This window comes from Hetaerina americana, unplaced genomic scaffold, assembly GCF_022747635.1.
Source record: "Hetaerina americana unplaced genomic scaffold, ioHetAmer1.1.p SCAF_225, whole genome shotgun sequence".
NCBI classification, from domain to species: domain Eukaryota; kingdom Metazoa; phylum Arthropoda; class Insecta; order Odonata; family Calopterygidae; genus Hetaerina; species Hetaerina americana.
The window spans coordinates 313,713-340,119 of record NW_027286792.1 but is presented as its reverse complement, the minus strand read 5'-3'; the positions used below and the strand labels follow the sequence as shown (position 1 = coordinate 340,119).

At 39.3% G+C, this 26,407-nt stretch overlaps 1 protein-coding gene across 3 annotated transcripts in view; it reads right to left on the bottom strand.

Annotated features, from left to right (window-relative positions):
• Positions 1–3,734: 3,734 nt before the first annotated feature.
• Positions 3,735–26,407, bottom strand: part of LOC139689366 (TGF-beta-activated kinase 1 and MAP3K7-binding protein 3-like) — a 132,426-nt gene continuing 109,753 nt past the window's right edge. For all 3 annotated transcript variants that reach the window (XM_071586447.1, XM_071586445.1, XM_071586448.1), the window contains 3 exons: positions 17,397–17,639; positions 12,448–12,507; positions 3,735–3,972 (listed from right to left, as the gene is read on the bottom strand). In XM_071586447.1, the coding sequence (XP_071442548.1) occupies positions 3,932–3,972; positions 12,448–12,507; positions 17,397–17,639 (344 nt within the window). In that variant the 3' untranslated portion in view covers positions 3,735–3,931. The remainder of the gene's footprint in view (positions 3,973–12,447; positions 12,508–17,396; positions 17,640–26,407) is intronic.

Below are 26,407 nucleotides of genomic sequence, written 5' to 3'. Positions count from 1 at the left end.
TAGAAAAGTGTGTGAAATGTACTGTTAATTTAAAAAGTTAAAGAAGCCGTTCGATGATTAACTCATTTGGCATGCCCAAAATGTTACCATTATATTTCTGTGAAAATGGAACAAATTTTTTTTTCATTATTGCGCCATATGATCATCATAGTGGTATTCATGATAATATTATGCTTGGGATCGCTGTTAATATGATTATTTTTTAAGTATGGCATTTCTCACATCCTATTTGACTTTTGCTTCATAATATTGTAGGAGTAGGGACACATGAGTGTATTGGGTGATGCAAAATCCTAGGATATTATTTAATTTTGGACATCAGTCCTAAATTATGTAGTTCTGTATCCACCTGCTGTAGGATGATGTAAAATAATGCAAATGCATTTGGAATGATTAATCAAACAATTAAAAAAATGATTTTTTTAAATTTTGGTTAGCTATGCATGAAAGTGATGCTAAACCTGATTGATTAGTTTTGGTTCTTAATGATGGAACTAATTAAGTAAATGCTGTCACAAAAAAATTAGAACATGTTGATTAAAAACTGTTTCGCTAAAAGTATCTCCTTTTGACCAGTCACTGGTGTTGACTGTCATGACTGTCCATTATCAAAATCAAACTTTAATCTTCTGACATAACTGCAATTCATTTACCTTCAAACTCTTATCACCTTCACTGGAATAACCTCAGTTACAATTGCAGCAAGACATTTGAAAGGGTCACCATAGTTTAAACAAAGAATTTATGTGAAGATGAGGATTTTCATTGATAAATTGGTGCTTTTGCTGCCGTAAAAGATTTACTTTATGTTCTTCACATTTTTAGGTTTAAAAAAGGTTAATTATTGGGTTTAATGCCGAAACCCTACTTATTATTCTCACTTTAGTTTTTGATGCAGGCGATTTCCCATGAGCTTTAAAATATTCCAATAGAATACTCTTCTATTAAAATGGCAATGAAAATGGGTTAACTAATAACTAGCTATAAGTCCAGCTTCCAAAATGGAGCCCCTGACCAGGTTAGAAGGCTGAAGATAACTTCATTAAGAAGATATGCTGGGAAAGTACAAGATCTTAGTCCCTATTTGGTATTTTGTTTGAGTTTTTGAGTGAGGATCGAGATGGTGCGGGGGCTAACATACTGGCTTCCCACCCAGAGGGCACGCGTTCAAATCCCGGCGGCGTTGAATATTTTTCAGAGGTATCTTGATCCCTACTTGAGGTTCTTTGTGGAGGGCAATTACGGTGAGTACACCGTCCGTCGAATGGGACGTTAAACTGCGGACCCCTTGGTACCTTTCATAAAGAGTAGGCTAATGACGATGCCGGGTTTCTCTCCAGTCTTTATCCTTTCCTGTCCATACCTTATGGCAAAAATGACCTCAGTTGTCGGTCGCCTCCCCTAAAAACTACTACTACTACTACTAGTTTTTGAGTTGATTCCATTAATTCACCCTTTGAATTGGATGTTTAATTTCTCTTGATGCAGGGGAATTCTTCTCAGGCAGTATTTAATTGATATTTGTTTTAACTTTCCATGATGAAAATGCTCTTACAGGGGCTATTCTTATTTCCTTCCTCTCAAGTTTCTTCCATCATATTATATGTTCAGATCTTTCTTTTCCCATGTGAAATTATGCCCTACTACCCAGATACCTGATCCACATAACTCAATAACAAGCCACTGCCAGGAGGCATGTGACCTGGTCCACTTGGGAAGTGTACAATACTGTCTGAATGAGAGGTAATGATTCTGCCAAGCAATTCATTATCACTTTCATCTACTATATTTCTACTATCACTGTAAGAGAAATTACTCATTGGTGTCTACGAACTGATATATGGATTTTCTAAGGTTCTCAAAAATATGTTTTTATCCCAAGATTCTTTGAAAAATCTCCCTTAGCCAATAAAGTTCCTATAACCTACACCAATTTTTTTTACAAAACTGAAATTAGAAACTTAGAATATTTGCTTACAAATTAATTGTGTCCTGTCTAATATTAAGTTTTCTCTCTGAATCAATTTCAAAAAAATCAGCAATCAAAAATAACTAACCTGATTTTGTTTGGTGTACTTGGTAGGTATTTTGTTTGGAAGTTTTGATACTATTTTAGGTTGACACGAATGGACATTGACTGAAGTTTGCCACATTCCTTATCTCTGTCTAACATGTAATCATCTGACACCGCATACTGAAATAAATCGTGCTTCAATTCCACGCACATTCTATTTCCCTTCATTCCATTCAACACTCATATTTTTCTCAAGGTTCTTTTTCCAGTTTATCTAATCTTTAAGACTCGGAAATCCTTTACTTTTTCAGTGCTAAAAACACATTCTCCAGCATTTCTACTAATAAAACTCTTATCCTCATCAAAATCTAATCAATATTCAAAAACTTAAGGCTTCCCCACAATAGAAAAATACACATGTCTTACCAGCCTTCATGTGTCTCACAACTATTTATAATTCAGAAATCACATTTTTTATCAGAAATTTCCAAGCAGGACTAGTTATTTCCAATGATATGAACTTTTGGCAAGTTGAAATCTGTGAAAAAATATTTTGAAAGTGTAAGGGACCACCTCTACTGCTGGATGGGTAATTACTTGGTCAAGGAGTTACTAGTCACTTGGTTAAGTGAAGAGGAAGAGAACTCAAATAGAAAGGCTGGTGAGAAGTTGAGCATGAGAGGTGGGCGACTAGGGATAGCTAACCACCCACAGTTAAATAATATTAAATGCAAGCAGCAAGAAACAGGGGGCATTTAAATAAGAGAATGGTAAAAGGGTTATTCCCTTCTATAAATATATAATGAGATTACCAGAGGGCTGAGTTTGAAATAAATCTTTTACATAGAACACGGAATAAATGCTGAGTTTTTTGGAAACACTTCAACTTAATCATTCATTTCAGACCAGCATTCTTGAGAAAAGACTCATTCCTAACAATATTATAACCTCACTAGATGATTTTTGGTAGCTCCTGCCCATCTAGAACTTACCTTACGTGGTAGATTACCTTTAATAACAAGGATTTAATCAGCATTCACCTCAGACTCAAGTTGAAGTAGCTCTCATATCATTGCATGCAAACTATGTATTTGCCATACTATGAAGGTGTATTTATTTTAGAATATGTCATATTGTTTAGTAAAATTTGAGAATATGTTAGACTTAAAAATTGGTGCATAAACTTTTAACTTTTAAAGTCAGGGTATTAATTAGCTTTGAGCAGCCCTCATACTTTGCCACAACTGAAATTAGTCAAATCAGGCAATTCCAATTGCATTCACCATATTCAAGTGAGAGTGGAATTGTTGCACACATTGGTACACTGCCATGAAAGTTGGCAAATGAACTCACTCAACATAATTTGTATGGCATAACTACAATAACAGGTATCTCCAATACCTCAGCTTGAAATGTGAATGGGTGCATGAACTTATGATGTGACAACTACCCTGCCAAAGACTGCAACTGGACCATGAGCAGCTGACCATTGGTTGACAGCCCGACGTGTCCAGGGAGTATTGCACCTGCTGCAAATCCAGAGATGGAGAGTTTGTACCCAGCTTTAAGCAGTCCGTACTTGTTCTGGTTAAGAGTTAATGAGAGTCTGAGGGGAGATTGGCTAAAGTTCTCCAGCATAAATTTCCATTTCAATTCCACAGTCCTTTATCAGGTATTATAAAATACACAAGGAATAATTTTTTAATAAATAAGACACTCCTTGACAATGAGTAGATTTTAATAACTTTGGATAACAAAGACTGAATTTAAAATCAGTCCCCTTTTTCTAAGTTTGAAAACAAAAATGGATACAGTCCACCACTTAGGAACTCTTCACCCATGTATTAATAAAGCACTTTTTGATGCTCTTTACTCACATCAACTTGAATCACACTGGCATGGCACACTTTTAAAATATTAGGAGTAATCAGCCGGCAGAGAAGAATACCTTAAATCACCTGCAAATATGGAAATTCAATCATTTTAGGTGCACCATAAGTATGATTTCAAATTTCTCGGAACATTCAATTAAATAAGTGAAGAAGCTAATGATGAAACACAGTAACAATGCACAAATGGAAAAAAAATGCTTACCTTTACTCTTTTTAAGTTATTGGTTTAGCATATAATACAGGACTATGCACAAATGAGTCATATCTTATGTTATGGAAAAGTATGACACTTCAATCAAGAGTGTTTAAAACAGAAATTTAAATGTGTACACTGGTTATCTATTGTAGACATTGAGTAGGAATACACTACATAGTCTCATGAAATAGCCCTCATGTATTTAATTTATTAATTATGCAAAGATAATTATTCTTGCATAGGTAGTTCTACCATGCATAAATTGAATGCCATAGGGGGGCCAGTTCTTTTCTCTGTGCCCCCTATGGTTTCCCAGAAAGGGCTGCTACAAAAAAGCACACAGCTCAGGTGAAGCTGAGGGTACCCAGAGAGGCTTATCCGAGGAATCAAACCCAGGCCCTCTGATCAGTACTCCAATACTCAACTCCTGAAATGCAAAGAAGTTTTCCTAAGTCAGAGAGAATTGATGACAGGGATATTGAGTAAGGATGTTAAGAAAAGGCTGGTGACAACTTTCATACGGAGTATAGTTGTGTACAGAGTCGAAATATGGTCACTAAAGCAAGATGATAGACCTATATTTTCTAGACTAGAGACTAGAGAGTTTTAAAATGTGGGGGGGGGAGGGAGAAAGATGGAGGAGATGAAGTGGATAGGAAGGAAAACATATGATGAAGTCCTAGGTATGGTGGGGGAGGAGAGTGGATTGTTGACAGAAATTACAAGGACACAGGTAAAATGGATGCAAAGCATATTGATTGGCAGTGGGATGCTGAAGACTGTGGTAGAGGGGAGAATGTTAGGCAAATGAGGAAGGGGAAGGAATAGGATTGGAATGTTGGATAGAATGAAGGCATGAAGTATACTGAGATGATTTCGGGTATCTATCACCCTGGACTAAGTGTTATATAATGCCCAAATTCTCTCTATTACATTCAGTTAAGGCCTTTGCTAACAACCCATTATAACCTAGTTATCTATTCAAAAGAGATCTTGAAAGCACTTTCTAACAACTGCAGATCCAAAACGCCCACTGGAAATTCTGTGAGATGCAATAAGGGAAAGAATCCTATGCATTTACACATTTTTCAATGGGTAATCCATCCCCTCAGTCCAGGAAGTTTGCAAAAATGGGCCAATGATTGCACAATTAAATCAAAAATAAAGTTGATATGAAGAGTAACAGTTACTTAGCCAATTGGTTGTGTTATCAAAATTATAAAATTTGTGGTTTACTGGATCTACTTGGTTAAAAGATACTCTGGGCATTAAAGTTAAGATAAAGATACATCAGTTAATTTCTACTAAGCAACTTAAGTGTTTAGGAGTACTAATCGACACAACAGACAATTCAGTTCAAATCACCAAGAGGAATATTAATCATGTGTTCTCCCAAATTCCTATTCTTCCTCAACTTCGACAAAGTAACATTCCACGAGCAGTAAACCACCTCTTCTTGGTTTATCTGGATTCCCTGCTTCCTAACTTCCTGATCAACCATGTACGAGGTCTGTTCAAAAATTATCACGATTTTGTGTTTTTTCAAAAATTATTTATTTAATCCTGAATATCTATTTTGTCCCTTTCAAAGTTATCCCCATTGATTATTATACACTTGTGCCAACGCTTTTTCACGTCCATGGTATCGTAGCAACGTCCTTTCATGGGCCTCTTCAATTTCGGGAACAAGAAAAAATCACTGGGGGTCAGATCTGAGGAATACGGTGACTGCAGCATCATTAGTGTGCTGTTTTTGGCCAAAATTTCCCACACAAGCAACGATGTGTAAGCAGGGGCATTGTCATGGTGCAAAATGCCAATTTTGTTCTTCCACAAATCCGGTAGTTTGTGGTCGATTGCTTCAAGCAAATTTAGCATATCATGCAGGCAATATTCCTAAATTACCATTCTAGCCTGTGGCAAGAACTCATGATGCACCAAGCCTCTGTAATCGAAGATAACTGTAAGAAAAACTTTAACATTCAACTGAACTTGGCACGCTTTTTTCAGTCGCCGCTCATGCTGCAGCTTCCATTGGGATAATTGAGCTTTAGTTTCCACGTCATAACCATAGACCCATGCATGATTCGTCACCAGTTATGACCCTCTGGAGCAAATTTGGGTGTCATGGATAGAGTCCAACACCTTATTAGCAATGTAGCTGTTTTTGGTTGAAATATAAAAATTTTGGTACGAATTTCGCGGCGACCCACGTCATGCCCAAATCATTGGTAAAAATTGAATGGCACCAGCTAATTGATGCGTTTAGGACCTAAGCAACTTCTCTAACATTGATTCAATGATTGGACAAAAATATTTTATGTCTCAAATGTGTCGCTAGATGCTGCGGTGTGTCTCGTTTCGATATCCTATGAATGGTTTGCGCAGAATAAAATCAGTCCGGTCTTTCTTCGATTACAACTTGTGAATACATATATATATATATATATATATATATATATATATATATATATATATATATATATATATATATATATATATATATAAACACACATACACACACATATATATATATATATATATATATAAACACACATAAACACACATACATATATATATATATACACATACACACAAACACATATATACACCCACATATATACATACATACATACATAGATACATTTGTTTGTATATATATATATTTATACTCTCCAAAGTGCTTTTCAACTTTCCCTCACGGTACTTGCTCGCTATCGGTAGGGGGTAGAGGGTTGGACTGCTGACCGGAGGGGCCCAGGTTCGATTCCTGGGCAAGGCACTCTGGGAACCTGCAGCTCCACCCAAGTTATGTGATTTTTCGGGTACCAGATCTTCCTGGGAAACCATAACCGGCACAGGGAAAGCAACTGGTGCCCCTACCCTGATGTGTGAATTTCACACGCCATCTGGCTTAGTACTGGGTGATCTCTCATCACTTACTAAACCGACCTTCGGGTTGATTACTGTGTTTATGGTTTATATATATATATATATATATATATATATATATATATATATATATATATGTATATAGATGTGTATATATATACCGGTAAGACTATGATCCAATGTTCTATTCCCTGTGGGAGGAGGTAAGGTATGAAAGGGGATGGCAGTGTAGTGTTTATATATATATATATATATATATATATATATATATATATATATATAACGAACCCTGTATATATATATATATATATATATATATATATATATATATATATATACAGGGTTCGTCCGGAAAATAAGTGTACTGAGCTCAGGAAAAAAAATTTATTACACTTTTACATATCTTAAGCTAATATTCCTCAAAATAGGACCCTTGTTAGTCGATACACTAGTTCCAGCGGCGTTCCCATTCCTGGAACGCTCCCGCGAAGGCATCATCGGGAACCTCTCGAAGACACGTCGTCACGGCCTCTTTGACGGCGTCCAAAGTCCCGTATCGCGTTCCTTTCAAACTCCTCTTTATCTTCGGGAACAGAACAGTTCTCTAAAAAATGTGGATCATTTTTGCAGTGATTCGCAAGTTGTGTCGCGATTTCCAAACGATTGAGTCTTTGATCATCACTCAGCACTTTCGGCACCAACTTTGCACAAATTTTTCGCATCTGTAATTGCTCCCTAATAATCTCGTGCACTATTGTTTTTGGCACATTACACTGCTCTGCTATCATCCGAACACTAAGACGACGATCAGAGTTCAGTACATCGCGAACTTTTCGCACATTCTCGTCGATGAGTGTCGTTGATGGGCGTCCAGGCCGTGGTTCGTCGTCGACCTCTTCTCTGCCCTCCACGAACATCTTGTGCCACCGAAAGATCATGTTTCTGGACATGGCTGACTCCCCGTAAGACTGGTTAATCATACCGACAGTTTCGGTAGACGATTTCCCAAGCTTTACCGCAAATTTGATGGAATAACGCTGCTCCAAAAACTTCGGCATCGCGTTCCGTGACGTGGGTCGAGCGTGGAGGTTCGCGTTAACAGAGCTCCTCACTACACCACAGCTCAGAGCCGACTGCCTTTTTCAGCGTCGCTTGCCAACATACCCCCCTCCAATCGCAGCCCGTCAGAGCGGTGCTGGGCGCGCCTGGAGCGGCGGGAAAAAATCAGTACACTTATTTTCCGAACGAACCCTGTATATATATATATATATATATATATATATATATATATATATATATATATATATATATATATATATATATATATATATATAAACACTACACTGCCATCCCCTTTCATACCTTACCTCCTCCCACAGGGACTAGAACATTGGATCATAGTCTTACCGGTCTGACACTGTGACCAAATAAGCTATTGATGAAACCTAAATTACACTGAAATCTACGGGTGTTTTATGCAACCAGATGTCCTGATTCTTTGGCCAGGAGATGGAATTCGGGAGCTATTTCACCCACCAAACATGAAATGGATGAGGAGACAAGAGAAAAAAATAAAAATGAAAAAACCTCACTTTAATATTTCAGTGGTCCAAGCCTACTTTAGCAGAGTACAAGGAGACATCGCCAGGAAAATAAGGAAACAAGGGCATACTGTGGAAAAGGTTAACCAGAGGTACGTTAGTAATCGGTGATTTGGGTCAGCGAATGAGAACAGTTTAATCCCCCCCGGGGAAGTGAGGGTGAATGCAGGTTTTAAAATGCCAAATGCAAATTAATTCTGCAGTCCCTGATAGGATTTTTGTGGCTGTTTGCTCGGAGGAAGGAAATAAAGTATACTTTGTCGGAATTATTGAAATTTTCCCTGTAGGTACTGGGGATGGAGAGGGAGGTGGTTGGGGAGGAAGGGCTATAGAATGATCTGTTGTTGACGATTTTGAGGCGCATGGTGCATTGGCCTGTGTAAAAAGTGGGCAGAGGGTACAATGTAGCAAGTATATGATATTTTTAGAAATACAAATTGAGATTCTGCAAAGGCGGAATCAGAGAGATCACAAGCGTAAAAATATTTCCTTGACTGGGACTTGAACAACCGGATCGTTTCCCTTGCTGGACGGATGCTCTAATCACTTGAGTTATCGAGGCAACCCAATTTCCACTGAGATCTGTTGGTCTTATATGTCACCAATTTCCATGTGAATAGAAAAATATATATGCATAAGTATTTATGTATATGAATATATATATATATATATATATATATATATATATATATATATATATATATATATATATATATATATATATATATATATATATATTATATATATATATATATATATATTTATATTCAGTCTGACCTGAGGAAGGCCTAAGCGAGGGCCAAATGTTAAAACTTTTTGAAATGCGAGTGCTATTATGTGTTATTTAATTTATATGTGAATTCTACAGGGTCGCACCCAAAAGTGGTAGGACTGATTTTCTCTGGCGCGAACGGAGCGGTGGAGGGGGGTCTGGTTGGCAGGGTAAGGTGGAGGGGGCTCTTAGCAACAGACCGACACCAACCTCAGTCGCTTGCGGACTGTCGTTGAGTGAGGACACCGTTTTTAGTGAAGCAAGTTTTTTGACCGCGTCGAAAAACAAAATGAATCTGAATTTAGAGCAACGTTATTCCGTGAAGTTTTGTGCGAAACTCGGGAAGACAGCAACTGAGACCCTCGATATGATCAAGCAAGCTTATGGGGACACTGCCTTAAGCCGTTCCACAGTATTTGAGTGGCACAAGTTGTTTAAAGAGGGTAGGGAGCTCGTTGAAGACGACCATCGCTCCGGACGGCCTTCGACGGCAAGAACCGACACGAATGTGGACAGAGCGAGGACACTGCTGAACACAGACCGATGCTTAACCAGTGAAGAAATTGCAGATCAGTTGGGTCTGTCTGCATCCAAGGTCCAACGCATTATTTCACAGGATTTGGCCATGCGCAAGGTGTGCGCCAAGATGCCGTGCCATGGCGTGCTCGTCGTCAGACAGCTCCTGGCCAAATACGGCGTTGCCACGTTTCCGCACCCGCCCTATTCTCCCGATCTGGCACCACCGAACTTCTTCTTCTTCCCCCTGATGAAAAGACAGCTCAAGGGACGACGTTTTGACTCGATAAAGGCCGTTCAAGAGGCTTCGACGAGGGTCATCAACGGCATCCCCAAAGAAAATTTCCAGCGGGCGTACGGGGAATGGGAGCAACGTTATACTAAGTGTGTAGCCGCTCAAGGAGCATACTTTGAAGATTATTAAGTCGATGTAAGTATATTGTCAATAAAATTCTTGTAAAAAAATCAGTCCTACCACTTTTGGGTGGACCCTGTATTGTGCAGTTCAAATATTATATATCTTATGTGAGTGCTTCCACATAATCGATATATATATATATATATATATATATATATATATATATATATATATACATACATACATATATACACATATACATAAAATGCAATCCTTTCTTATTTACAGGGCCAGTGTATTTCCTTTGTTGAAATTTAATACAGCCAGGGGGCTTCAAAATCATTTATTTTTGGTGACTAAGAAAACATGAAGCTGTGTTGCTTCTAGCCAGTAAAATTTATTAACTGCTAGCTAAAGGGAATTCTGTCATTCTAAGGGTGAAGGAAATCGGAATTGTCAGGCACCTCATATGAAACTAACATTGGATTTGATAACTGTAGTCTGCATACAAATTTTACCTAAAATTTAAAACTTGGATACCTATTAAAAATATATATGTTACATTCCCTCATGAATTATCAGTTAATCTATATTACACCTAAGCAAGAATAATTTCTTTTGCAAAAAATTCTTTTACCATTGCTAAACGTTCACAGAGCTGACCCATTACATACCCCTTCTGCATTGAATTCCTACTCAATACGTACTCCTGACACTTAAAATACTTTTACACACACAATTCAGATACACCGTTTCTTTAATGAAAGCAAAGTGATTAACAGGTCGAAGAGATAACCAAAACCCCGACAATGACAAGCTATGTGACCAAAGTTTTTCCAAAGCTTTGTGGTTGGGGTTGGCTTCATTATTGGTTTTTGATTAGATATTATTATTAAGCACACAGTTTAATAATACAAGATTAAACACAGGTGATTTCTATTCAATGATCAAAGCAGCTAAGAACTTTTAGTCATTTCTCCCCCTGAGAAATCATATACCTCTAGTATTATCAACTAGCACTATTTTTCTCTCTTTCATGATATGGGGATTGATATTTACAATAAATAAAATCATAGTCAAAAGTCATGAATATCCTAATTTAATATTTTGATATTAGAAACACAGTGACTGAAAATATTCAAGTAAGGCTCCAATGTTGTAATGATGACATTATTCAAGAATGAGAAATGATAGCATATCTAAAGAGTTATACTGCATTTTCCTGTTCTGTATTAGCAATAAAATAGTATCTAAAGCTGGTAAACCAGCTTAGGCTGAGGGACACCTATATATGATATCTAACAAGTTCAACGGCCACATGTAAACTTTGGTAGGGGGCAGTTTGGGGACCTCTGCCTATAACATTCTCATCATTTTCCCCTCCAGTAGACCATTCTCTATTATCAAATTCCAAGAAACTGCTGAAGATGCCACGACAGTAACTTATAACGGAATCATCTGCTAAATGTGCATTACAGGGCAACAATTTCAGAGTGTAAAAATTATTCACCTTATCCTAGTCAAGACTAATAATTTTTACACTCTGAAATTGTTGCATTTTATTTTAATATTAGCCAGCACACCATGACCTGGGGTGCCCATAAGTTAACTTTGGGAGTTCTGTGCTGACCAATGAACCTCATTGACCCAAGGAGTGTTCTGTTTCATTCTTGAGATAATCTTCCTTGGGACTGGCCAGAATTTAACATTCATGCCTGAAGGAGAATATTGCATGATGTTCTATGGATTCCCCACAAGTCCAGTCCCAGAAAGTTGGGAACCAAATAATCCCACTGGGCAACACATGGACTTCCCTATGGTACCCTCTGTGGAAACAATATGCATGCTGTAAGAATTTACTGGAGCATTTCACACGAGGAAGTTTTTGCAGAAAGAAGGTCACAAATGTAATTCAAAGCCACTACTCACATGGACATCAATGTGTTAAAATGCACTCATTATTTTTGAGCAAACAAACATAAAACAATAAAATTTTTAATGATATCATGAGATAAAAAAATCAAAATAGTGGTATTCATTCAATACTATATTATTAAATTAGTGTTTAATGCACATGTGCTCACTATAATGCTATTCATTCATGGAACATACAAAAAGATAAATTGCATATTATTTTGATTTTCCTTAATCAAACAAATTCTCTCTCTCTATACAAACAAGGGTGAAATATTATGAACTTTCTTACTTCGTATAGGAAAGTTGTGATGAGTCACGTGAATGTGGATATCCTGGGTTTGACTGCCCTCTGTGAGAGAAAATAATGACAGTGTATTATTACCTTCCAAATCAGATAAGGAGAATGACTTAAATTATGCTAGACAACAATTTCACAGATATTATTATGCCTCATATAATGTAATATACTAAATGAAAACTACATGCATACAATCAAATCCCTAAAATTGCAGCAATGAGTATAGCGAACAATTCAAGGTTAGCGATGTAAAACCCATATTCTCCTCCCACCCCAACCACCCATTCAAACCCCTGATTTTCTTGACTTAGTGACCACCCTGTTACATGGAATGGGGTATATCCCAGCTGATTGGCAATGAACTTCCATGACGATATAAAGTCTTTATAAGTTGTGAACTGAGGTTGAAAGCTAATCACCCACAGGCTGGGAAAAATGAGCCAACTGATATGCCACTACAGATAAATAAAATTGAGAAGGCCTGCTTTACTAGATGATATAGTTACGTATGCATTGTGAATTGAACATTTTATCAATTTTACTCAGAGAATCTAAACTTATAATATGCTAAGAGATGTTTCTCTGTCAAGTTTAAAATAAAAACTCAGTTCCATTGAACATCTCCTATAATGTATTCTCAAGAAAAATGGAGGAGGTCATTGCGTATGTTGATTTTAAGGTTACTCTGAACCAGTTTATTAAGTTGTCATTATCCACTTCCATTTATTAAGGACATTTACAATTCTCTGGTCAATTGTCAACTCTTTGTAAATGATTCCACAAGTGTAGCAATTGAAGATTCATTTCTTCCCCGTGAATCCATTCTCACAAAAAAATGGATCCCTGCAGAAGAAATCCCAGAAAGTCTTAATCTTAAATCCAAGGAAGTGTGTCATGAAATTTTATTTAAGATTCTGTAAGGGTCCAACAATTCTATTTTCAAGCTCAATTTTGTACAATGTAAATAATCTTTTTGTTTGTCCATTAACTAGCTCAGATTTTCCTTGGATGGTAATGAACATGTCCTCCACCTTAACCTTATTAGGATAAGGGGGCCGCCATTAGAATGCCACCAAATCTAAACAATTTGGCTAAGTTAAAAGTTACTTGGGTTTTCTACATTTTTATACAAAGTGTGTTCTTATGACTTTCACAATTTTGGCACCACTTAATCTGTCAATCCAAAAAAATTCACAGTGGCTGTAAAGAGAAAAATGTGACCAAGCACATCATGAAATAAAGGAAATTTTTAAGATATTCTTGAAATTCACTGCCGTAAGCCTGATTTTAGCAATGATTATAGTGCGATAAGTGGATAGAGTACTGGTCATTCCACCATGCTAATGCTAGTGAGGTGAATGATAAGAGAATATTTTGCATGTTTTTGTCAATCTTATGATACAATAATGAACTTTTACTTTCATGAACTTCAAAAAATATGAATTGAGATTGAATGCTCATGTATTGACATCACCAAACAGTTTTGCTGGAATAATGTTTATACATGATAAGACAAAATTAAATCCAGATTTAACATTTTCAATGCATATATGTATACTTTTGTAAGTGTAACAGTGTTTCATGGGTGAAGCTGTAGGTTGATATAGGGAGAAAAGATGTTATGCAACATGCTGCTAAGTGGAGATGCACAATTCAGACTACCAACAGCCTGGTATCTAGCTGTCAGTCTTTCTGCCAGCTAGATGTGAGTCTTTAACCAAATTTTGAGCTACTGCACTACTTACTCGTAAGATCCAGTTTGAAAGGTTTAGCAGCTATACTGTAATCTTTGTATTAAATGTTTGTATGAATCAGAGTTTTAGGAATCATCATCCCATAATCCAAAGATAACATAACACAAGGTAAACTCAATTCTTTAACGGATGCTATTAAATTAATACAGAAGAATAGAAAGAGCTGGAATTTCTTACCCTTGAGTTTGTTCTTATTTATTTTCTACCCTGTTTGGCCACAACCTCTATCCCTGATGATCTCAAAGTGCTTGTGATACTATCAGTTCAAAAAATTCACTCAATTGTTAAAACTATTTTCCCTTCAATTCCATGCAAATAATTTATAAATGCTATGGAATTTGGCCACCAAAAAATTTTAAAGCATTAAGAAGTTCAATGCACTTTAAAATGACAATGCACTATACAGTTAATAGTATATTAAATTTAAAAAACCTAAAATACCCATTTCATAGTAGTAGTAGTTGACTAATAGGAGGCGACCAACAGCTGAGGTCATTTGTGTCATTAGGGCAAAATAGGAAAGAAGGAAGGGTGGAGAGATACCCTGCATCGACATTAGCCTACTCTTTACGAAAGGCACCAAGGGATATGCAGCTTAACATCCCATCCGACAGATGGTGTGCTCCCTCAAAGTGCTCTCCACAAAACACTTCAAGTAGGGATCGGGATACCACTGAAAATGATCTGCCATCTCAATGATTTGAACCGGGCCCTTTGGGTGTCAACCCAGTATGTTAGTCAGTGCACTATTTCGATCTCCCTACACTAATTTCATTTCAGTTTTAAAAATATCACGGCTACATTTAAAAAACAAAGCTAAGGTTATAAAAAACTTATTCATAACTTTAGTAGCTTACAGATTGCCACAAAGAGGAAGTAAAAAAATAATGTTCAAGAATTTAAAATCAACTCGTTCTTCTCCAATTAAAAGATACCTCCACATCTAATGGATGATAGCTAATTCCACTGACAACAAGCTGTTACTGCAAATGACTGGTTACATGTAGTTGTTCTGCAATGAGGGATAATGAGTTTATGATTACCTCTGGTATTTACTTTATGTATTCTATCAAGGCTATTGAAGTCATTAGCAAAATACTGAGGGGTTTTATTATTTAGTATTTGATAGAGTAAGGACAGCACATTGAGTTTCTTCCAAGATTTCAGAAATAGCCAGTTTAGTTTGTTAAAATATTACATGTACTGGTACATGGCACCTCCAATTAATATTTTCAAAATGTGAGACTATTATCATCAGTATAACATAAAATAACAGCTTCTGGGGAATGAAGTTTGGCAGGTGAATCTCATTATTCTTTATGCATGAAAATTAACTGCAAAAATTATTCAGAATCCATGTTGGCCAGCTTTTAAAAATTAACATACAATGTTCCTTCATTAGTAGTACTCAACAAATATATGAAACACAGGAAAAGGAACTGGCCCCCCCTGATCCTGGGCCCCCACTGGCCAGTTCCTTTCCCTGTGCCTCCCGCAGATTCCCAGAATCAAATTTGGGACCTCCAGCCAGTAGCCCAGTGCTCTACACATTGGATTGGGCCAGTAGCCCAGTGCTCTACACATCCCCAATTATACATACCATATTTCCGTGCCCATAAGATGCACTTTTTTTTACTTCATAGAAAATGGTTATCTCTATTACAAATTTTGGTCTAGGCTCCCACTGAAACCAGGCTGGTATGAAATATGCCACTTGAATACGAAAGAAAGGTTATAAGGCACCATCTGATGTCATACTGACAGGAAGAATGAAGCAGCCATCGATTTCTAGTACTAGTAGTTTTTAGGGGAGGCAAATGACAGCTAAGATCATTTGCACCATTAGGGATGGACAGGAAAGGAAGGGTGGAGAGAAACCCAGCATTGGCATTACCCTACTCTTGTCGAAAGGCACCAAGGGGTCCACAGTTTAACGTCCCATCTGACAGGTGTCGTACTCACTTAAAGTGCTCCACAAAGATCAATTTCTAGTGTTTGCGATTGAAAGAGTCCTGATTGAAGTTAAAAGTAAAAGATACAAAGACTATCATGATATGCTTTTAAAATTGTAAATTAGCAATGCACAACATGGAAGTGAAGATGACATAATGCAAGAGGAGTGTGACAGCCCCAGGGAAAAATACTGCGGAAATGGTTTAGCAGCAATGATGATGAATTTCTGGAATTCTATGATGGATACAAAATACTTTGATTCTTTTATGTCTGATCCCAGTATTTTCTTAAATTCTAACCTAAAAAAGCAGGATGTGTCTAATGTCATTTTATGTTATGGGTCGGGAAGTATGGTACGTGGTCTTGGAAATTTGAATCACTTCTTGGGATCTAAAGTGATTAGCTCCATTGATTCTTCACCAACAAAGGCATTACTTTAAGAAAGCATCACAAAGATGGAGAATGGAGGAGACTTTCCAATTAGTTTGGTAATGCATGCCTTTGACATTAATTATTGTGCAAAGCATGGCTATTTTCAAGATTTATTTTAAATATTGTGACACAAATTTAGAAAAATTAGAAACAAATGTTCCTTTTCATAAGTGTGATACATTTAAAAACATGGAAACAAAACAGGACACACTTAATTTAAGAATGTTTTAGTAGCAAAACACTTTAGAGTGAAAGGGTGAGAGGTAGCACAGGCATATTATCACAACTGCAAACTTTTTTCCATAATATTTTCTCAGTGAGGAAGACTTTATTTATGCATCAAAATAAGAGTCCTCACTTGATACTAATCTGCTAAAAAGATCTTTAACAATAAATACTCAAAAATAACAACATTGATAAAATAGAACTCTTCATGCTCAAGTTTAGGTCAATACAAAATATGTTAGCACCTTTTTTAAATGTGTGAGAAATATTAAAAGATAACAGGATCAGTAAAAAATAAAATACTGCCCACTGAGGAATCAATCAAGGGATAGTTATGGAAGCACTGAAACTAGTTCAACAAGATGGACCATCCAAATATGCAGTGGATCCTGCTACTTCTTGGGATGTCTCTTGGCGTGCAAGACATTTGGTAGCATGTTAGGAGGAAGAAGACAAACAAGTCTTTCAGGTATATCACTGTTAAGGTGGCAATAGTATGAAGTTTCAGACACTACAATGAATCACTTCTCAGGGCATGATGCAAACCAACCTAGCCTGATATTTGTGTATCCATACCTAGCATGATGCAAGGCATCTCACACTGCTCACACTTATCCAAGGCTGGGTGGTTGCGGAATGTACATGTGGGGCACATCCAATTGGGACCTTCACTGGAAGTACTGGACTCCATCCCAGGATTATTGGTAGTATCCTGTGCATGGATTCCTTCCAGGCCTCCAGGAGGCTCCATTCCTGGAGGGACTGGGTTTTCTCTATGCCTCCTCTGCTCTCTCGTGTTTCGGTGAATTATTTCAGACACTGCAGGAAATTCAAATTAATTAAGACTAAATATTTTCAGCAATATTAAATTAAAATATAAAATTTAACAACTAAACAATTTTAATGGTGCAAAATTATTGGCTATACTAGCCCCATGACACATTTATCTTGGTGTACGAGGGCGGTTCAATAAGTACCCGTGTTAGAAATGAAGAAACCATTTTTTCAAAAACGTTTTTTTTTATTTTTCAGCATAGACCCCTTTTAGAAAGATACACTTCTCCCAACGTTCCGGCCATTTTTTTAACCCCTCCGAAAAACAGGATTTGTCGAACTCTCCAAAATACGCCTCTGACTCGGCGATAACTTCCTCGCTTGAGCTAAATTTTTTTCCCGCGAGTGATTTCTTCATGTTAGGGAATAAGAAAAAGTCGCGGGGATCCAGATCGGGTGAATACAGGGGATGCGGCAGCAATTCATAACGTAGTTCATGCAGTTTGGCGGTGACAACTCCAGCTGAATGTCCTGGTGGGTTATCGTGGTGAAACAGCACCTTCTTTTTCGCCAAATGCAGCTGTGTCTCCTTCAATTTTTTGTCAAAGTGGTCCAATAACTCAATGTAGTATTTCCCAGTGATCATTCTTCCTTTTTCTAAAAAATCCATGAGGATGGCACCATTTGCATCCCAAAAAACTGTCGCCATGACCTTTCCGGCCGATCGGACCATCTTTGCCTTCTTTGGAGCAGATTCACCGGGAGAAATCCATTGTTTTCATTGTCGCTTAGTTTCTGGTATGTATTGATGAATCCAGGTTTCATCAACAGTGATAACTCGATGCAAAAACACCTTTGGATCTCGCTTAAATAGCTGCAAACACTGCTTCAAAGTAGACAGCTGGATCAGCTTGTTGTCCATCATGAGCAATCGTGGCACCCATCGGGCCGACAATTTTTTCATCGCCAACTTATCATGTAAAATATTAATTGCCATTCCGGTCGATATGCCCACGGCCTCTGCTACTTCGCGCACATCCATTCGTTGATCAGCGAGAATCATCGCGTGGACTTTCTGAATGATTTCCTCCGTAACCACGTCTGCCGGGCGTCCTGGTCGCTCCTCATCAAAAACAGATGTTTGCCCACGTTTATGTTCGTTGAACCAATATCTAACTGTGGTCATAGATGGTGAAGTGTCCCCATAAACAGCATCCCACTTTGCTTTTATCTCCTCCCATTTCTTCCCATCCAAAAACAAAAAGCGAATTACCCATTGATACTTCTCTTTTTCCATCTTAGCGAAAATCACAAAACACATCTTACTCGAATGGCTGCCAAATCCAAACTAACCTTTAAAGCAGTCTGAAATTTGTTTCACCATCGTTTGATAGATGGCAGCACACAATGAAAACATAAACTTCCCTCAGGAACCTTCTTTGTCGTCAAACATGGGTACCTATTGAACCGCCCTTTTATTTCATTAAACATGAGCCCATTTATAACATGTCTATGGAATGCATTTATTAAGGTGCACATGAATTAGTTACTGATGCACTTCTGATCTTATTTAACATAATTTCTTTAGCTAGTCGTCCTACATGAGCAATAGAGCCATTCAATGAGTAGTAGTTTTGAGGGGAGGCGACCGACAGCTAAGGTCATTTGCGCCATAGGGGAAGGACAGGAAAGGATGAAGGGTGGAGAGAAACCCGGCGTCGGCATTAGCCTACTCTTTACGAAAGGCGCCAAGGGGTCCGCGGCTTAACGTCCCATCCGACGGACGGCGTACTCACTCAAAGTGCCCTCCACAAAGCACCTCAAGTAGGGATCGAGATACCTCTGAAAAATATTCAACACCGCCGGGATTTGAACCCGCGCCCTCAGGGTGGGAAGCCAGTACGTTAGCCCCCGCACCATCTCGATCCCCGCCATTCAATGAAAAGCTTCAGTTAGCCAATAAGGCATTTTGTTGAAATACAATTGTAACAAAGTATGAGCTCATATCGTATGAGTTCTGTCCGGAAACTATTCAGCCATGCAATATTTTGAGAAAAATAGCTCATTGAGAATAATGAGGCCCCTTGAGACCTCACACACTTATCCCAGTGTCTTACTTACTCTAACCAGTTGCCTAGTTGCATTCTCTTTTATCTCATCAACTAACTCTTGGGAAGACTGGGCTTTTGTTTCAAGATCATAGCCATAGAGCCATGACTCATCTCCAGTTATGATCTTTCTTATATAACCTGGGTCGTGATATGCAGCTTGGAGCAAGTCCCGTGCAATGTAGCATAAAATTCTTGACGATAAGATAAAAGAGAATGTGACAAGGCAGCTTATAATCATTCCAAAAAACGACTAAGCTGATTGTTTTGTAAAGTGGCAAAGATGCTGGGATAAGTGTGTGAGGTCCCAAGGTTAGTACTCTGAAGAGGACTAAGGCCTCATTTTTCTAAGCAGGCTATTTTTCTCGAAATACTGCATAGCTGGATCCTTTCTGGACAGACCTTGCAAATATTATAATAGTAATATACAAGTTCATTCATTTAAGGTATTATATCTATTAATGTATATTTTTGGACAGTCTCTAGCACTGATTATCTTTTACATATAGTGAGGAATTCTTGTTTGCCCCAATTTATTTTCTTCCTCATTTCTTCATAACTTCTGGCTTCATGATCAAAAGAGCATATTCTCTTCCTTCTTCCACACTGCTTACTCAACATTCTTTCCTCTTTTATGGCCTTCAATATTCCCTCCGTTCACTTTCTCTGCCTTTTTTGCATTTTCCCAGTAACTTTCTCTCTTCATTCACACACTTCAAAACTTCAGCATTTTTCCTATCTCTATCTAACTTATTTCCTCCATTTTTTGGCATACCCATATTTCAAATACCTCCAATCTATGCTCAGCCTCTTGCCTTAAATACCAGGTTTCATATATATAAGGTATATCCACATCTACAGAATGCTCCATGTTCAAGTTTTTACCAATATTTTCATATTGCCTGTACTTACAGAACCCGTCATCAATTCCCTTTTTTGGTGGAAATGTTAAGTTTCTTTTTACCCTCATAATCAATTACCTTCTTTAAAACATTTCTATTGCAAACACAATGCCTCCCCTGCATGGAAACTTTCACAAATATACTACAAGGAAAGAAAGCCAAAGCTTAAGTAATATCACATGCCTAGTTTCACTGCTCTAAACAAGAAAGTATCCTTTCTGGATGACTGCCTTGATAGCCAGCATACCATTGCTCATGCTCCACAACTAGGAGGCATAAGTAGTGAACGGATGGCCATAAGTGGGATGGGTGAAACGAGGAGCCTGAATCCAAGAGGGGGACAATATGCTGGCTGATCTTTCTTGGTCCCAATAAGATCTGATCTATTGAGGTAGAATAGTGTGTCAAGCTGTTATGGCCAGGAAATATACCGCTTGGCTCTCAGGAGCCAAGATGTAGGGACCTATGCGATCTCCAAGTTTTTTCTTTCAAACTCAGGTGGGAATTCTGAAACTTGCTTTGTAATCCCCCCTTTTTCATATACCAAAGAACTTTGTTAGGGGGTGGAATGAGCACTTGTTTGGAGGTTTTCTGCTAGCATGAATATGCATTTGCACACCTTTTTGGTGTTTTAGTAAGTGTTTCTCCATTTTCCCAACCATTTAAACACTCTTCCTCTACCTTATCCCTTACCTATACCACCTTGTGCTTTCTCTCTCTTGCCACGCACCTTTTTGGTAGATAGCAGGGTATTTATGTAGATGCAGAACTCAAAAATTAAACTACAAGTAGGTAACACACATGACATTTTAATCTTTTAATGATTCTACTATCAACTTGAAGATAAAAGCACAAAATGGAGTGATCAACGCTTTCCTATTTGAATTATCATGCACTATTAAATATTTTTTTAAATTTGGAATGTTCTACACAGAAAAATGCGTCAAACAAGAGTAAGAGAGACTTCTTCATAATTTCTATACATGATTTATGCAATACACTTCAAATCTTTAGGTCAGTATAGTTTACTACATGGTTACTGTATTGTAAATGAAAAATTGCATCACTGTTAATTAATGAATTTTGATATACAGTGGAACCTCGCTTAACAAGCACCTCACACAGTGACCAATTCATATAACGAGCAAAATTATTGGTCAAACAAGTATCGCTTGAGAAGTGACTTTTCGCATTATGAGTGATGAGGAGAGGGGAATGCCTAAGATTCATTGTGCATCTGCTACTGCAATTTGTCTCTAGCACTTATTCCACTAGCATCTTAGGTTTGCTAGTGACCACATAGTGTTACAAATTTGTGTTCAAACATTAGTGATATTCATCCATGGCATTGTGAAGCACAGTGATGAAGCAAGCTCTGAGTCAAAGGCAGCAGATAACTTCATCGTTGACTTCAAGTAGCTCATAGATTCTGAAGGTCACCCACCCAAAAAGGTTTTTAATTTTGGTGAGATGGGTCCCTTCTGGAAGAAGATGCTGAAGTGAGCCTATATTTCTACATGCAATGGTATAAGAGAATGCATTGCCTGGCCACTAGCCAAAGAAAGACCATCTCACACTGCTATTTCGCACAAATCCAAACTGGAGTAGTAGTAGTTTTAGGGGTTTGTAGGGTGCGTCGACAGCTATGGTCATTTTGCACCACTGTCATAACGTAAAACTTATGTTCCTTTTAAACTAGGAATAAGTAAACAAATAAATACGAATAAATATATAAATAAATAAAATAAACAAAAAAAAAAAGGAAAATGCTAAAATCAAAAGCATTAAAATTATGAGCTCCAAAGCTAAAGCTGCCCCATTAAACCGGTTGACCTTAAAAAACTTAAGACTCGGTTAATAGACCCAGAGTCATCCCCTAAAATGTTTTTTAAGTCTCCCCTTATCTTCAACATGTCTCTGGCCCTTTGGTATGTTGTGCATTCCGTCAGGATATGTTTTATCGTCAGGGGTTGGAAACACTCATTGCAGCGGGGCTGTTCTTTTACCTCCGCAAAGAGGTACGAATGAGTGAGGGCAGAGTGTCCTATTCTCAGGCGCGTAATCATGACCTCTTCCCTCCGAATTTTCCGGATGGAAGAGGACCATGGTGAAACGACCGGTTTTATTGCCCTGAGTTTATTATTTTGCAGAGACTGCCAAGTCTCCTTCCACTGATGCAGGACCGAGTTCCACAAGGCAGCCTTTACGTCCTCCATTGGAACCAAGGTGGAGTCGGTCTCGGGTTTTCGAAGGGCATCCTTCGCTGCCTGGTCAGCTTTTTCGTTACCTCTTATGCCGACGTGACCAGGAGTCCATATAAAGGAGACCCTGTTCCCCTTTCTCTGAAGGGACAACAGGGTATAATGGAACTCCTGGACTATCGGGTGCACAGGTGCAAAGACCGATATAGATTTTAGGGCGCTCAACGAGTCTGTGCAGATGAGGAAAGAGCCATTGCTTTCTTTTATTTCTCCTAGGGCCGTCCTTATGGCTGACAGCTCGGCTGTGAAAATGCTGCAAGAAGTGTGCAGTTTTTTCCTCACGACTCCATGGTAGTGGGACACGACCGCATAGGCACATGCAGATTCTGACTTTGACCCGTCGGTGTAGACTGGGACAAAGTCAGAAAGTGAGCCGAGGACGGCACTGAAGAGCTGCTGGTATTCGGAATCGGTCGTCTTGGCTTTGCAGCGTGCACTGGCAATGAGTTTAATATCCGGCATTGGCGTTAACCAAGGCGGGTACTTAGCATAGGAGACGAGGCATACTTGAGGAAATGTAAAATTTACCGCGTTAATAAAATCATTAAAACGAACGGCAAAGGGCCTAGTTGCCCTTCTCCGCCTGTTAAATAAGTCTAAAAACCGTTGGTTAAAAACTATGTTAAAACAAGGGTGGATTGTCTCTGATAAAATTTTACAGGCATAGTTGCCCATTAAAATCATCCTGCGGGTTTCCAACGGAGGCTCCCCTGCGTCTGCAAGTAAGCTTGGGACTGGGCTTGTTCTAAATGCCCCGGTGGCCAACCGTATCCCAGCATTGTGGACACATGTAAGTGGTCTCAAGTAAGACTCTCGTCCTGAGGAATACACTATGGAACCATAGTCCAGTTTGGATCGCACCAAGCCTCTGTACAATAAAAGCATGCTGGTGCGGTCTGCTCCCCAAGTGGAGTGAGTTAAAAACTTTAAAACGTTGAGGGTTTGGCGACACCTCTCACGTAACACGCGGATATGCTCCCGCCAGTTCAGCTTTTGGTCCAGGATCATGCCGAGAAAGCGGACGGACTCCACAAATGGAAGAATCCTACCCAACAGGGTTAGGGTCGGGGTAACGTGGTAACCGCGAAGACGGTGAAAGTGCACGCATTTCGTTTTCTCCATGGAGAAACGAAATCCGTTCTTTCGCGACCACTCTCCCAGTTTGTTTAGAGTCACCTGGGCTTGCCTGGAAGCGTTTGGCAGTCGTGTCGACCGGCAAAATATGGCTAGGTCGTCCACATAGAGCGATGCCATCACCGGGGCATTGATGCATTCCACCACGTCGTTGATGGCGATGGCAAATAACGTCACGCTCAGTACTGAACCCTGGGGTACCCCGTTCTCCTGTGTAAAAGATCGGGAAAAGTGCTTCCCAGTCCTTACTTTAAAAAGGCGGTTGGTTAAAAAATTTCTGATAAATAGGGCCATGTTGCCTCTAAATCCCCACTTGTGGAGCGTGTTGAGGATTCTCCATCGCCACACACTATCATAGGCCTTCTCCAGGTCGAAGAAGACTGCTATGACGTGTTGACGTTGGAGAAAGGCTTCCTGGATGAAGTTCTCAGTGCGAACCAGATGGTCTGTCGTGGACCTGCCACGCCGAAAGCCGCACTGAGCGTCGGAGAGCAGGTGTCGACTCTCCAAGCACCACATGAGACGTCGGTTTACCATCCGTTCCATCACCTTGCACAGGCAGCTGGTGAGAGATATGGGACGGTAGTTGTTCGGGTCATTTTTGTCCTTGCCCTGTTTTGGGATTGGTATCACGATGGACTCTCGCCAGGCATTTGGAAAACTGCCCTCGTTCCAGAGTTGGTTGAGGGTATTTAGGACCTCCCCAATCGCGGTTTCCGGAATGTTCCGGAGAAATGCGTTGTGGATTTTGTCCGCCCCTGGCGAGGTGTAATGGGAGTCTTCGATGGCGGATTTAAGCTCCCAGGACGTGAAAGGCTCATTGTAATATTCGCTTGTAGGACCTGCACCAAAATTGAGAGGGACTCTCTCGCATCGCCTCTTCCGGTTCGCAAAGTCCGCGGCATAGCCCTCGTCACTGCTATTGGCCGCGAACTGACTGGCAAATATGTTGCTTATTTCGGCAGGTGAATTAACCACCCGGCCAGCAACAAGCAATGGCGAGATGACAAATGAGCCCTTGGACCCGGAGATTTTCTTGACTTTGTCCCATACCTGACCAAGTGGCGTGCGATGGTTGATGGTAGAGACGTATTCTATCCAGGAAGCCCTCTTGGCCTCCTTCACGGCCCTTCGAGCTCGCGCTCTCAGGCGGCGGTACGATGCCAGATTAGTTGCCGTGGGATATTTTCTAAAAATATTCAATGCTTTTTTCCTCGCCCGAATCGCCCGGTCGCATTCCCCGTTCCACCAAGGGACAGGAGCTCGATTTATATTCCCGGACGTACGAGGGATACTTTTGGTAGCTGCCGCCAACAGCGTTGAACTTAGTTTATCGACGTTGTGCAACGCGTCGAAACTTGCGTCGTGTTTATATGTAAACGTACGCTTGAAAAGTGGCCAGTCCGCACGGTTAATACGCCACTTTTCCGGAGGTTTTGAAATGGTGGGCGAAGAGTCTTCTTTAACGAGTAGAAGAGGAAAATGGTCACTCCCACAGAGATCGTTGTGGGTGGACATTTTCAGCTTTGGGGCTAGACTTCTCGAGCATAGACAAAGATCTATTGCTGAGAATTCCCCATTGAAGCTGTTAAAACGGGTTTTTTTCGCCGCTATTTAATAAAAACAGGTTAAAATCCTCAATAAAGTTGGATAAAATTCGACCTCTCCTATTACTTTGGGTTTCTGGCCCTCCCCAGAGAGGATCATGGGCATTAAAATCTCCCATCAAAATGAACGGCTGAGGAAGCTGGTGGACAAGGGCTTCAAGGTTCAGGCGAGTCACCGGTGCACCCTCTGGCAGATACACGTTGCATAACGTCATCCTCTCAGGGGTGTGCACCGTGACAGCGACGGCCTGGAATGGAGAGTTCAGTTGGACTCGCGAGGTGTAAAGGGCCTCACGGGCCGCAACTGCTACTCCCCCTTGGGCTCGTTGGCCACTTAGGTCATCCATTCTAAAAACAGTGAACCCCTTCAGAATACCCTTATCTTCAGCCTTAAAATGGGTCTCTTGGAGACAAATACAAGAGGGTTTAAAATCTTGGATTAAAATGGCCAGCTCCTCCTTGTGCCGATAAAAACCATTGCAGTTCCACTGCAGAATGGAACACATTTAAAATGTTAAATTAAAATAAATAAATAAATAAATAGTTAAATATATAAATAAATAAGTTGACTAAAAAGGGAGATGACCAACTCTATTGAGGTTATCGCTTGAAGCGATGTTTCCTCTTCCACTCGTTTGCGAAGACCTCTGTATCAGAGATACTCTGGTCCTCTTCAATTACCTCCGGCTTCTTTGGCTTCACTGGAGGCGGCGGGGAAGGTGTATTCTCACGCCCTTTTGGCGTGTTCCCCTTGGTGGTTTTTAGTGGGCTCTTCTTTGAAGGGCCCACAGGAGTAGGTGG